General features: G+C 37.4%; 1 protein-coding gene across 1 annotated transcript; it reads right to left on the reverse strand.

Annotated features, from left to right (window-relative positions):
- Nucleotides 1–843: 843 nt before the first annotated feature.
- golga7 (golgin A7) lies at nt 844–10,781 on the reverse strand. The gene is made up of 7 exons (XM_042059333.1): nt 10,588–10,781; nt 8,255–8,282; nt 6,898–7,023; nt 6,592–6,744; nt 3,457–3,558; nt 2,433–2,501; nt 844–1,963 (listed from the first exon to the last, which is right to left on the reverse strand). The coding sequence occupies exons 1-6, from the start codon at nt 10,599–10,601 to the stop codon at nt 2,463–2,465; spliced, it is 462 nt and encodes a 153-aa protein (XP_041915267.1). The 5' UTR covers nt 10,602–10,781; the 3' UTR covers nt 844–1,963; nt 2,433–2,462.
- Between the last annotated feature and the right edge of the window lie 4,874 nt (nt 10,782–15,655).

Below are 15,655 nucleotides of genomic sequence, written 5' to 3' on the forward strand. Positions count from 1 at the left end.
CCTTTAGATAGGCTACATGCAAATACATGTAATTAATATTTACATTTATATTCTACATAGTAATGTAGTGATATGTAATATTACCTTTTCACCAGTAGAGAGGGGCATCACTGCATAATTGGCTATGCAACTGTAAATGTATTGCAGAATTTTTGTTAAACTTTAAACTTTTTTGTTAAACTTACTTAAAACAAAGTAATTCATAATGTTCAAATCTTCCAGTCAAATCAAAAGTGTTTGTTAACTTTGGCTATGAATCATTTATTTGTCTGTGGCAACACTGGCAAATGTCACTATAATGAATGGAGGTGTGTGTGTGTGTGTGTGTGGAAAACTGTGTGCTGTTCCTGTCTATGACTATGAGACTATGTGCAAGACATTTTTGCTTTCCTTTTTTTAAACATGTCTTCCCGCTAACATCTGATTTCTCCTAAAATTTGGACCAAAATCAGAGCTTGTGTTTCTGATTTTGAAGTTGACCCAACTCAGGTCTGATGGAACCATGTCTGGAAGCCCACATGAAACATCAGATTAGGTCATCAGTTTTACACACAGCCCCGTCCGGTGCAACATGGGAGGAAGTGTGGTTGTATGCTGGTAAAGAGGATGACTCACAGGAGGCAGTTATTTGATGTTAACCACTTTCACACCGAGGAACTTCTATGCTGATGCTTTTGACACAAGGAATTTATTAACTTATTGTACTGGTCCTTGTAAAAACCTCTCTATCGGAATCATTAAAATAAACTTATACATTTTGTTCTTTCAATGTCTTTAAATTAGTTTTATGGTATGTGAAGTCAGTGATTGTTTCACTAAAAACACATTGATGACCACTCATACTTCAAGAAAACATTCTGTTTATTATGGTACATTACAGATACATGGTTTAAATAATTGTGCTGAGAATATTTTCTCAGACAAGACTGACAATGTTTATTATGATGCAACACACAATTGCAGCAGAAAGAAAAAAAAAATCAAATCAGGAAAAAAAGACAAAAGAAGCAAGTTAATAGCTTTCATATACCATATGAGACACTAAAAGCCGAGGATACTTTTAAGGTTTTAATGGTGCTTCTGTGGACCGCCATTCATGATAGAGAAAGGACCACGCTAAGGACATGGGTAGTAAAGATGTCATTTCATAACACAGGTTAAAGAGTCTTCCTGGTGTGTGCTTAATATATGCATCAAAACATAGTGTCATGGGTTTGAGCAGAAGATGAAGATGGTTATCATCTCATGTTGGGAGAGAACTCTTAACTGCATGGAATGATACAGATAAACATCATTCAAGAGTCACAATGGCCACCAACTACTGTGTCCACTCTACAGCCAGGTCCACGCACAGCGAGGAGCTGGCGTGTCACTGCAAATTTGTACAAATTCTGCTGATGTAACTTTAAGAACATTTTACACATTCTGGCAATTTTACAGAAGATCGTTGACTTGTTTTCCAGAATTTAGTTACTTCTGAAGACAAACAAATCACACCTGGGAGGCTGCCACTGTACTGTGAGGAACGAGAGGAGCACACTGATCACGGAAGTTCTGCTCCAGACAAGTACATACACCACAAGTGAGGAGGGGTGGGGTGGGGGGTGGGGGATGGGAAATACACTACATCCAAGTACTTGTAAAAAATAAAACATGGCACAAAAACATTTGCAACTTCAAAGTAAATTTAGAATACAACATTGTACAAATACAAAACAATTATTGTGTATTTCAACGTGTAAATAAGGGTAAGGGGGTGAAGGGGTGGTGAGAGAGAGGGTGCTTTAGTCAGTTCCAGGACACATGATCTGTTGCTTCCCACATGGAGAGAAAGTCCAGATCTCACTAGAGAAGGAGGATACATGAGGGAGAAAGTCTGGACCATACAGTATGTGCTGAGAAGGGGTAAAGAGCCAGGCCTGAAAGGTCAGAAGGCCAACCAAAGTGGTGTACTCCAGCGTGACTGGCAGAAAAAAGAGACAAGAAAGCTTATCATCATACAGAATGGCTGAACAGTACTGATACAATTTATACTATGAACTAAACCCTCAGTAGTCAGCCTAACTTTATAAGCCTGTTTTGTTCTCACAATGGAGGCGAAAACGGCTACGACATGTCCGTATCTAATTATGAGCATGTTACCAAACAAATGAAATGTGAAAGCCGTATAAATCCAAGACGCAGACATTCCAAACCACTTCTAAGGATACAGGAAATATAAAAATAATTACCTACTTCCTGTTCCTTAAACACGTTCCACTAAAGGTTTGTGTGTGTGACAGGCCCAACAGTGATCTCAGAAGAATTATGCTTTCTAACTGCGGCAGAGGTATTCCCAAACCTGAACTAGTGGTACTACTGTGACTGGGGGGTAAACATGCTAAAGGGCAACACTTACCTGGGGGGTACACATGCTAAAGGGCAACACTTACCTTTGGTGTTTTGTTTTTTTCCCTCTCCTTTTATCTGGAGCTTCTGTCCTCATAGATGGTGATTTCCACCTGGAGATGAATGAGTTAAAGATGGTAGGAAACTCTTTAACAATTAAATTCATGCACTCCACAACCAACCATAGACTATTAGGGCGCATGTGTGCATCAGTGGTAACTAATGTTTTTTTCTCTCTCAGGTTTGTTGTTCCAGACAGACATTTTATCATTGACTTGCTCAACAAGTGGAACAGGACCTACTGACATTACTTAGCCGGTTACTAGACAAAGGTTTGATATAATCTCTGGAAATCCTCTCTGTGCTGACATGGTCTCTTTTTCCCCTTATTTGTCAATGGAAGAAAAAGCATTGCCTTGCCCAAAAACTCAGCAGTAAGTGTCTCTGACGGTTCACATTCCATGATTAGTTTCACAGGACATTTGACTCTATTTCAAAGGGGTCCTCTACACTATTTTGGCCACAAGAAAATTCGATTTAGGGGATTAAAGTGTGGGAGGAATGTGCTGTGATTTACAGATGGGGGGGAAATCTTGATTAAGGGTGGACATTTCATTTACTGCAATTGGAAGAGTCTGTTCCTCCTTTTTATGTATGCTAGTAAATGCTGCAGCATCTCTCCCAACAACATGTTACGGGAAAAAGCAGCAAAGCTGTAAGGAGCGAACCACATCTGTAAAACAATGCACAGAAAATCTTTGTAGGCTTGCTTTTCATAGTGAACCAAGGAGTGACCAAATCTGTGTTCAGTGGTAAGCTACAACATGGGAGAGGGCAATGACTATGCTGATGGGGCATTTGAGACTCCAGTCAGTCCATGATCCAGTACTGCCTGAATGTTTTCAGTTGCACATGCTCAGACTGTCGTAGTCAAGGTCCGTCAGTTGAGGTAGGACCACAACATGAAGTATCAATATGCTAAATAAAGCACTGCGGCTATTAAACTTGCATAATACTGGAATGCTGTAGTGTTACTGTGAGTCCATAATTTCTATCAGAAAAGGATACGACCCGGAGTCCTCTTTCAATGGGGTCAGTGAGGAGCAATCCCAGTGGGGCATAGACCTTCTCATTCTGTTCTTGGATGTACTTGGTTATCTTCTTTAGCACCTGAGAAAACATACCGGAATACACTATGTGAAGCAATAACATGACATCACCACATATGGCTCTATATTTATTTACTTTGCTATTTATGGTCAGTGTATATTGTTTGCCAAACAGTTAAATCATAACAGACAAAAAAATCTAAGGAAAATGTATAATATTGAAAATACAGTTAGATTACATTAGCGAACAATGTGACGAACACTAACAAAAATGTGTATGAGGTAAATAACATTCATAAATATTTTACTTTACTTTTGGATGGTCAGTGTTTTCCACACTTCTCAGCCATTTTAGAATTTTTCTATTTTTGTCTTTGAGAATAATTGGCAACGCCGACTGATTAACTAGTGGATAGATTCCGCCTCACTCTACCCCTGCTTTACCTATTCTGCACATTGGTTGTAGCTTTGACTTCTGAAATGAATCTATAACTATGCTGGATTGGGAGCTACAAGACTCATGAGTGCATTCTACATCATACGGAACTTGACCATAGCCTCAACATGCAGCAAAGTTTTCCTGGCTTCTCATTAGTCTCATTTTTCTCTTCACGCTATGGCAGTGTCTTTCTAACTGCCATAGCGTGAAGAGAAAAATGAGACTACTTGCTTTTAATACATTAATCAGCAGACATTGGCGAGGAACAAAGATGCACAGCATCATAGGTAGGCTAAATTTTCCATTCAGTGTGAAATGGCATGAAATAAATGTATAGGCCTCAATAATTACATTATAATGTTAATCTGATGGCAAGAAATAAATGTATAGGCCTCAATAATTACATTATAATGTTAATCTGAAATGAAATTACATTTGCAGACAACAGTGAGACAAAATGCATAGATCAAACTTGATACAAGCATGTTCTCAACTCTAGTCAGTCAGTGAAGCTGCTGGCAGAAACAGGCTCCAGTGTAGTAAAAACAGCAGGTCTCATTGTGGTAGAGACAGGTGCAGGTGAACAAGCAGCACCCATTTTTGTACACATAAGAAAATGCTTAATGTTTTTTGCTGTTATTTCTTTAAAGGGTCGTTCACACCAAGAATGATAACTATAACGATAACTAACTATAAAAAATATTGTTCTCGTTATATGAATGACGGCGTTCACACATTAACTATAACAATAACGACATTAAGAACAATATGATTGGGGACCACTTTCAGAGCGATTTTGAGAACGATAAAAAGCTAACAGCCCCAGAACTCATTACATTTTAGCCATCACATTCATCAACACAAGGAGAGACTTTGCTTATCGTTGGTCAGTGCGGACACTTTTATCATTACGGTTATAGTTATCGTTCCTGGTGTGAACAGCCCTTTACTCTTCCCATGGGAGTAGATGGAGGGAAGGGTTGGGAGGGTGGTGGATCTCTACAGTATGTTAGGCCTATATGAAATTCATAGCAATTGAGCAAGGCAATTGACATAGGTAGTCGTGGCCGAGTGGTTAAGGCTAGAAATCCATTGGGGTCTCCCCGCGCAGGTTCGAATCCTGCCGACTACGCACTTGCATTTGCTTTGCTGTTAGAATGTTAGATTCTTGCGATAGATGTCTTCAGACAATCAAAAGTAATTTGGAAGGGAACTTGAAGAGAAGAGTTGCCCCTTGCGTTCGCCGTGATTCCCCTTTGAAAATCAGAGGTTCACAGGCTACTGTGGCCTTGGTCAGTGGCGCCGCCAGCACTGTGCATACAATTTATTAATGAAATCATTCAATATTACAACAATAAAAAATAGCTTGTGTTCATTGACATCAATATGTTTTATATAGAGTTACCACAGTGCCACCTGTGGTTGTATAGAGTAACCTGTGGTAGCTCTATACAAAACATATTGATCTCAATGGTGCATTTTGCCCATGTTCAGGGTGGAAAGTAAAAAAGAAAGATTTGCATAAGACAAGTCAAATTGGTGTTTTTTTTTTAAAAAAAGGGATCAAATATCTTTGCATATTCCCACAAGGTGGGTGCTCTGAAAATGAGAACCAAAATGATTTTTCAGACTTGTAAGGTCTGCTGTTTAGACCATGAAGGAATTTATTTTATGTTTATTGTTTTTTGTGAGAGTGTTTCTACTTATCTCAGTAAGGAAAATAAATCAAGAGCCTATGTTGAGTACAAATATGTCTTCTGAAGGCCTAAACAGAGCCCAGCCAAAAACGCCAATAAAATTTTTATCAACTTTGAGGGACAGCTATGACCATGCAGGATCATCCAGACCAAACATAACGGTTTTGCTACATACTATTCATATATATGTACCAGCATGCAAAATGTGAGCCTCCTACATGGTTTAGTTCTTGCGCTGTGGGCTTGTGAACTTTGACAAAAAAGAAAAAGGCAGAACAAAATTGACCCCCCTCCCCCTGTAAAACTGGCTGTATCTTGGAAAGTATTGATCTTACATAAGAGCAATTTTACAGTGTGTCTCCTGGGTAACATAGGTACACCTGGTAACCCTAATGTGTTTAAATTGTTCAATAGGTCTACATGATTTTATAACAGGCCAAATACAAAACAAATGTTACAAATATCGCCTAGATATCTGTAAGCATTAGAATCAGAGGATATACATATAGGGCAGACAGACGCTCATGAGTTCATGCTTTGTTTTTTCGCTGGATTTTAGGATAGCTTATTATGGCAACTGATTGCATTCCAAGCTACAGTCAGCACTAGCAGGCATTGAATGACTGGAGACTTTGTGAATTTATAGATTGACATAATGTGCTGTCTCTGCTATTGCTGCTTTTGATCAGTTAGATTTATTTGCAATACCCTGTGGTGGGCTGGATATAGCATCGAAATGCCCGCCCAGATTCCCCTTTCTGCCTTGACCCATTCACACTGGTGCCGGAACGAAAAAACTCAGCAAAATGTCTAGGGGGCTTGGTAGTAAATTTGGCGAGACACTTTGTCCCGCCGTTCCGCCTCGGTCTATGTGAAAGGGACAGTCGCTCCGCGATTCTGGTACATAAAATCGCGGCGATTTTGCCAGTGTGAAAAGGCCTAATAAGAGTTTCCTCACCTTCTCATAATGGGTCTCCATGCACAGGAAAATAGTGTAGGCTGTGAGGCAGGCCAAACACCCTTCCAAGTAGGACTTGCCACCCAACTTCTCAGCCTCAGCATAGAGGTTGTTGAGAGTCTGAATGGTTTCCTCAAATTGTTGCTTATCAATCTAAGAGAGGAGAGAAGCCAGCACATTCACCACAGAGGTTTAGGGCACATTTACATCATTAACAACATTGTGGCATTTTTAACTATTTTAAATAACAGCAAAACCAACATTAAAAGAACGGTGCCTAATGAACGTGTTAAGCACAAGACATACCCTGGTCTCAAGCTCTGATGGGAACTTGGTCTGGAACTTGCATATGGTGCCTGATGTGTAATCTCTCTGTATAAACACCTTGGAGGCAATAGCTGCTTGCTGCCGCAGATCTTGCAAGCTGTGCGTCTGGACAGAGGAAGCAACACATCATGTAGATAGTAAAGTGATGGTTAAGCTTTTGTCCAAAGCGACATACAAATACAAAACAATATAAAAGATCAGACTATAATAAGGAGAAGAATAGCAATAATAAACAACCATGTCAATTAAATAAATAGCCTAATGAAATAAACAATGAAAAAGGGAAAATAGCAATAATAAACAATAATGTACATTTAATCAATAATATAATAACAATAACAATAGCATGGTAAGACTACATTACGGAGAATATCAATAATAAACAACAATGTCACATTAATGTCACAGCCTAATGAAAATAAAACAATACTATACAAACCATAACACATATGAACTAAGTGGATGTTGAACAGATAAGTGATGTATCACTAATTGCCCATATGCCTATATAGCTGTACTATTTTGAAATAAGAAAGAGTCTGATATAAAATTAACCAGTCAATGCATCGGTCCTCAAAATCAACATAAATAGAGGGAAAACAATGTCATACTTTGCGTACAACGGTTATAGCTGCTTGACGTCTAAAATGTCATGTAGGCTAACTTTCTTGTAAAACAAATCAACAACATATCTTGTCACAATAGACGTTTATGTCACACAACATTCAGACCAATCTACTGAATCTAAACAGTACGTCCAGGAGGTTGTTTTGTACATCTCAGCTAGAATGCTATATCAAATATTAACTTGCCTACGTTCGCTAACGAGCTGGGTTGTTAATCATCCGTCGTTAGCTGCTCAGTGCTATGATAACAAACAATGCAGCAATAGCACTAGCTAGCGATATCTAACATTCGCTTCTTTTTAACTTACCAGGTGATTACATTCAGGAACTAAACACAGTTGTCCTGCCACCTACTTTCACCTTTGTTTTACGCATACAACACTACTACTGAACAGGTATATCGTTATTTCACGGCTGGTCAATCAATAAATACCGACGATAACAGTGATTAAAGTTGACGTTAACGTTAGCTAACTAACATTAGCTGATCAGCTAAGGTTAGCAGTAAAAGCTAGACCTACGTTAACGTACGTTACGATAGTTCGCTAACGTTAACGTTAGCTTCATTATCAGAGGGGATCTCGTAATCAAAAAGTTAGTCACCGTAAATGGCATTTGGAACTACACAATGAACAAGCATGGCTAAAAATTATCCCAGTGTAACTAGTTACAATAGACACAGCTATATTTGTACAGTTTCGTGGCTTTACCTCCGCCATGGTAGACGTCTTCCTCCTCCTGTTTGCTGTGGAACTACATGTAAAAGATCCGGGTAGGAACAATTTTTCGTAATAATGCTTCCCTTGACCTCAACATGGGTGAGGGACTACATGGGTTAATGCCATTCATTTTAGAAAAAGAAAATAAGAAATAATCATAAAATATAAAAATATATTTTATATAACTAAGGTTATATTTGCCAATTTAACCATTTAACAAGCTTTGACATTATTTTTGTAATTTTGTTGGGCATAGACATTAGGCCTATGTCTAATTCTTTTATTATTGGCTACTTAGACCTTTGACATTATTTGATTTGTTGGTCTATCTACATTGTCATCATACAAACCTAGATTCATTTTCTCCTTAAAATGCATTAAGGTAGGCCTAATCCAGGATGAAAAATGTGAATTAGGCCTTATCTAAACATTCCGTTTGAAAATATTTTGTAGCCTAACTCAGCAGTATTCACTTAGGCAAGTCAGTGATGCAGGCTATGGGTGTTCACATTATTGAGCCAAGGCCTGAAAAGCTGAAGATACCTTTTGATGTCTTTGTGAAATACTACATTTGCACAACAAATTAAAATGGCCTGTCCTCTTGAGGAATGAGTCTGACCATTCTTATGATAAATACATATAGTTTTCAGAATAACAATTAGACTACAATGGTTGCCCTCAGATAGCCAACTGCACACAGCCATAACCACCATAAACCATAACCATTTCCCATTACAATCAGCATATCAGCAGACGTGATTTATGACAACCCAGGTAAAAAAAAAAAACTATTAAAAGTATACTTTTTGAAAGTACCGTTTGTACTTTTTTCGTCAAATCCAAGTGTAATTAAGTGTATTGAATTATGTATTAAGTTCAACTTAATACCAACTTGACTATACTTTGAGTATAATTAGTGTGCTAAAATGGAACAACTTTTTTCAAACTTTAAGTGTTCTTAAGTACATTATACAAAAAGAGATTTTATGAGCATTCGAAACACAGTCGCAGTACAATTTTGTAACATCCCAAGTGTATTGGAAATGTACTTAAAAGACATTACAGTATAACTAATAATAGTGTAGTAGTGTATTTTGAATACACTCTTATCCTCCTCATTTCTATTCATTTGGCATGCTTCTGTAATATTTTAAATTAACTTCAAATGTACTTCCTGACTACAATAAGTGCCTTGAAAGTTTGCAGTTATGTTAATAAAAGTATAGTCTTAAGATACTTTAAGCATTATAAAGGCATACAATTTAAGTGTAATATTAGTGTGATTTAAATTTGTACTATTAGTACTCTCCTACCTATTCTGTTACATGACAAATTACACTTTGATTATGAGAAAAACATTTTATTGACATGAATGAAAACAAAACATAATATTCATCCATAACAAAAGTAAAACATTTTTCTGAAAGTTATGGATCTCTTGAGCATATCTTTTCAAGTTGGATGTGGTAACGCGATAAAACATGCATTTGGGCGTATTATATTATTTCACATGCATAGATTTTAGAGTGGCTGTTTGGAGCGCTGGTCAGATTCCTCCTCGCTCGCAGCATTTTCTTCCATGCTTGGGGAGCAGTTTCCTCTGAGTGCGCACGCGCAGAGAGAATTTGTGCGCACACATTTAATATCTATGTGTGTGAAATTATATATAATATAATACACCCGAATGCATGTTTCATCGCGCAAGTGCTTTTTGCCACTATTGTGTCGCGATACTCTACAGCCTCATTGGTAGACCATCAATTCAAAATGCAGATTTCATGAAAAACAAAAGTTGTTTACCCTCCTAGGTGAGAGAATTTGCCCTCTAAGCTTGAAATTGTTTACTGGAGACCCAGCCTACAAGCCAACAACTTAACAGTCTAACATGGCTAAATTTGTAATGCATGATCATTTATTGCTTATTTGTTTGCAAAGTCTTCTGGCCCAGAAAGAAAACCATGGTGGTTACGGATCATGGCTGAGGAGGAAAGGTACAGCTGGTAGAGTTGTGCAGTGAGTGAACTTCCCTCCCAACACTGAGATGTGGTGGCAAAGGCTGTGGTAGCTAGCTTCCTTACTAGCACACCATCTTCCAGTCCAAGATGCATAAAGTTTTCGGTGGCAACCCGGGGCTGGACAGCAGTCAAATGCATTGACCTTGGTATTAGAGAATTTGTCTCTGTTGTCTGTGAACAGAAAGATGGACAACATTTTACAAGATAAACAATATTTTACACAGAAATCCATTGGCAATGATGAGATTAATACAGATTATCTGTACCTATTTGCCATTTACTTTTTATGGGTCAAATTGGTATTGACACCATCTGTTTGCCATCCTGGTATGGGTAGACCTGGCCAGGTAGTCTTTCCTTAAAGCGTTGTGCACTTTGGCACCGATATGAGTGCAACCACCCTGTTTTCTGCATTTGATTACCTTAGATTCCTTTGTTTCCAATACAACCGTATTATCGTTTTCGGGTCAAATGGCATTTTAAATGGGAGTCGTAGGGGCACTAGCCTTTTATTTTGATGCATGAATCAAAATCATCATGTATCAAAATAGTTCTGCCCCTACGACTCCCATTCAAAATGGCATTTGAACCAGAAACTACAATACAGTCAAGCTTAATGGTGGCGCTTCTGACTTATTTATGCTTTCAAACGAAAGTTTGACTCCGGTACATTCACAAAAAGACCCTAGGTTGCATTTTGGCTTGAGTTATGCTTTAAGAGTAATGGGACAAGGTCCTGGATGAAGAATATTTACCTTTACTGCTGATTATTTGAGGCGTTCAGACATCTCGGTTTCAAAACTGTCCAGGAACACCTGTAAAAACATAGTTAGGCTACAGATTAAAACTAGGTAAATTACAAACACTACCATGAAATGAACTTGAATGCTCTGTCAAACACAAATAATTTAAAAAAAATCTAAATCTATCGCATAAACCAAGGCATAATATCAATCATGTAGCCTAAGCTTAATAGCACTAACTTAGAACACCAGGTTTAATTCCCCCTCTAATATCAATTGTGGAAAAAAACGTTCTACTTCATAAAATGCATGTAATTTGTCCTGTAGACTCATTTTAAAAGATGTCTCCACGATTAAAGAAAAAAACAGTTACAATGTCATTAGCATGCCTAATGAATGTGAAGTGTGACTAGCCTAGCACCATCCTCCGTTCTGTGAGTTAACTTAGCCTACACTATAATATTAAAGAACATTGGTGAAGTTTAGGCAAACGTTGCTTAATAAAGAACACACTTTATTCCATCATAGTTTGTCTAACGTTAGTGCTAGCCAACGCTTGTCAATAATCCCACAAACACAAAGCAGGCTAATGTAACATTAGTTTTCTTCTTGATAGGGATCTGGTCGACGTTTATGACGTTAACGTTAGCTAAATTAGCTAACGTAATCTGGCATTGCTAGCTTGTACTAGCAAGGATAAAAACAAACTCTTGAAAGATTGCTAAGCCATCAATTTAACTTCTCCAAAGACTACCGAAGGTCATAAAGAGTAAGCTACATCAGAATCATTTAACAATATGCTTTGGGACTCACCTGATAACGAATAACTTGGCACTTTAGATCCAACTGGCTTCAGCCCTTGTTATCTCATATGACGAGTCCTTCTGGCTCTGTAGGACCAACGTCTCTGGCATTACTAGAATTTATGGTATCTTTAATTTGGACAAACCTGTAACCTTATACGGACCATAAACGTATGCATTTTCTGGTCTCTACAGTCCATCTGTCTTGCAAAAAAAGTTACAAGCAGACTGTATAAAATAACTTTAATGTTTGCTCACACCACGTTTTGCTGGAAAGCTGCACAGATCCGCCCACTCCATTTCAAATTCAAACAACCATGTTATTGGTCAACTGGACTGCCTACATTTAACTGTGTTGCCTATAAATTTAACAAAATGCCACATTCATCCTCTCACAACCTCTACTACATCACAAACGTATAGGCTACTACCTTGCTAAGACACAAAATCAACAAAAGAAAAAATATTATTTGATGACCAAAACTGATAGATCAGTGTGTCTAGGCTAGGTTATTGCACATTGCCATCCATGCGGCTGACATATCAGGCCTAAAAGCTACACACATTAGTATTTAATTAAAGGTGAGATGACTATGAAACTATGCAAACAATGTATTAGGCCTACCAAAAAAATATACTTTCCATAAGTAGACTATATTACAACTCTAAGTATTAGCAATTTAATACACTTAAACTAAATAAACTTCTTTACCATTTAAAATACCCTAACAACAAAGTACACTTTTAAAAAGTACATTACAAAAACACTTTGAATATTGCACAATAAGTATATTTAATTTTAGTACACTGAAGTTGAACTTAATAACATCTACTTTGAAGTATACTTTCTAAAAGTACACATTAAACATACTTTACATAAAGTACAAAAAGTGTAAGCATACTTGCTTTATACTTCATGTACTTTAATCATATTTCTAACACACTAAAGTATACTACTTTTTTACCTGGGAATGTACAGTGAACCATATGAGATTCAGAATCCAAGTGGTTGAAATTAATGGCGCTGTATGGGCTATGGACAAATCCATCAGTTCAGTTAGGTTAAAGTGCTGTTGTAATGGTGCACTGCCTCCCTGCTCTCACATGTGTTCCTAATGAGAAAACCAAATGGTGCTCATTAGCAGTCCCCAAGGTTTCAGTTCATCCCAACTGATGGAGCTCCAAATGTGGGCCGTGGACCTCCACTAGGAATAAAAGAGGAATTTATCCCACTGCACGAATCCTTTCTAATTAGGTCCAAAGTCAACAGCCAAGTTAAAGCCTGTGTACTGTTAACACAAGTGTGTTCAATAGACATCCATTCCCTTTTTTAAAAAGATGTTGAATTTTGTTGGTGTCCCATATTGTTGAGTTACTGTGCCCATGTCTTGTACTGTTTTATCACATTTTCAGTGGCACTTGGGATTCATTCATGACTTAACCCATATTTCAGGTAAGATGTTTGGTTTGACTGTGTGTCATATACAGTAGGGCAGTACAGACATATGTCTAATGACTACATTGACTATCGCCACATAATTATTGAGGTTAGCAGTGTCATATACACTGGAATATTCAGTCAGACACTCTCCGTATATAGCTAACTATTTTCAGGGATCATACAAAAGGGAAGAACAAAAAAGAATTGGATGCACGCCATAAAACAATCTGTAAGCATATGGCACCTAAATACAACCTTTGTTCCTTGTGATTTTGTTTGCAATTTCCTTTCAAATCTATGATTTACCGCTGAGTTACCCATCTAAAACAAACAGTTTATATTTTTCATATTTGGCTTGAAAAATTAACCACACATATTGAGCTGTAGTTTCACATCTTCATGGTCTGTTTGAATCACAATGGTGCATGACGAAAATTAATGGTTAGTGTTTGTTCCCTTGAACATCTTCAAGCAATTTTCTAAATATAAAACATCTTTATGGCTTAGTGCATTTCATGGAACTCAGGGATGTATTAACTGTTGCTTTTGCTGTGGTTGAATTGATATTGTTTTGCAGTCTCTGATATGCAACTTCATGCATACCATGGATCCAAATTCCACCAGCACAAAAATTCTTATAATTGCCCACACCCCTCTTTCTTTCCCTGTTGAAATGTGTTTGTAAGAATGTTTAGAATTGACCAGATCTAAGCAAGTTTCATTTTTTTTAAAAAGAAAGCTCTAATAATCAATAGGTGTATTACATTTAATGTAATTTTTATTACTGGCATATCCTGTGCAATTTTTACAGACATGAGCCGTTGATAGTACCACTAAACTGCCACTGGGTGCTGTTGTTGCAGACGGTTATGTTCCTATATTTCCCTCTATTTTTCATATTTTATAGTAGGCCTATACACCATCTGGGTATAGTTTCAAGAAAAATATCATCTTTTAATGAAATTAAATATATGGGCAAAGAATGGGAGATTCTTAGAGTTGGAGCAAAAAGCTCTTTAATCTGAATAAAGTAACCAGTGAGAGTAACGAGAAAATAACGAGAAATAGAGCTTTCACTTACCCTTTCTTGTACATTAAGACCACATATATCTGCATGGCTGTCATCATCACAGCCTTTTGTTAATCGTGTATTATACGTATGTGTAATTAGATGTATCAGACATGAGATTTTGCCCTTAGTGACCCTTAGTGCACACAGCAGGTGAATTCTTTCCATAAGCACTGTCATGGGACATACACATTTCTCTGAAATGGAAATAGGATGAGTGTTTCTTTTGACCTATTCTGGTGGGAGAGAGGAGAGAGAGAGTGAGTTAGTGAGTGAGTGAGTGAGAGAGAGAGAGAGAGAGCGAGAGAGAGAGAGAGTGTATGTGTGTGTGTGTGTGTAACTTTGAGAATATGAGCTCTCAACTGCACTGTTGTGGGTCAATCTACCATCTGCATCAAACTCATGGTTGCCAAGCCACAGGAACCCAGATGTTTCACAGCAAGCACTGTGTCAGTGCTACATTAGATTGAGATAGGGGATACTCCTATCAAAGTGACACACAATACAATGAAATACATTTAAGAGTGTGAAGAAATATAGTTATATATAGGATGACTATACAGAAGAGAAGTTCCTCCTGGAATGTTTTGATTAATTGAAGGCATATTAATGTCCTTGTTATATTTATTAAATGACAGCAGATAGATGTAATCCAAAATACAAAAGTTGTCTCACATATTCACCAGTTCCTGCAGTCATAGCATGGTTCTGGTACAGATTCACAGAAATGATGGGTCACAAATATACTAAACAAGCTTTTGTGTGATCACTGGTTGGAGGAAAGAAGACATTCAGAGCATATACAAGATGCAACATGTGTTCTTTACATTCATGCTTTCAGTTGTGGTTATTACCACCATGGGATTAGAGAAACAGCTCAAAGTGGAGGTCCTCAATCCTGTTGCTTATTTCCTATTTTAAAAGGACAGTTTTATTGGAGATCAGACACAACATTGGACACAGGGCCTGCAGCAGTGCAGATGACTGTTGGCAGGGAAGTTTCAGCTCTCCCACTGCGTAGTTTCTTGGAGACTAACTCTCAAAAGCATCATATTATATAACTAACATTGAAATATAGCATTTAATTTGAAATATTTTTCTATATGATTTACAGCTTCATATAAATGTTTATTGTGTTTCGTGGTCTATATCCAATGTAACATTTAATGTAACTTCACATACATTACAGTCAATGACTGCTCAGACTGAGTGATTCTAATTATAGAAACACGAAAATATCTTACATCATAATAACAGTCACACAAATACTGAATTCAACTGTCTTCTCACTTTGAGGCTAAAATATAATCTCATTTCATTC

Source organism: Alosa sapidissima, chromosome 13 (assembly GCF_018492685.1).
Source record: "Alosa sapidissima isolate fAloSap1 chromosome 13, fAloSap1.pri, whole genome shotgun sequence".
In the NCBI taxonomy this organism is placed as follows: domain Eukaryota; kingdom Metazoa; phylum Chordata; class Actinopteri; order Clupeiformes; family Clupeidae; genus Alosa; species Alosa sapidissima.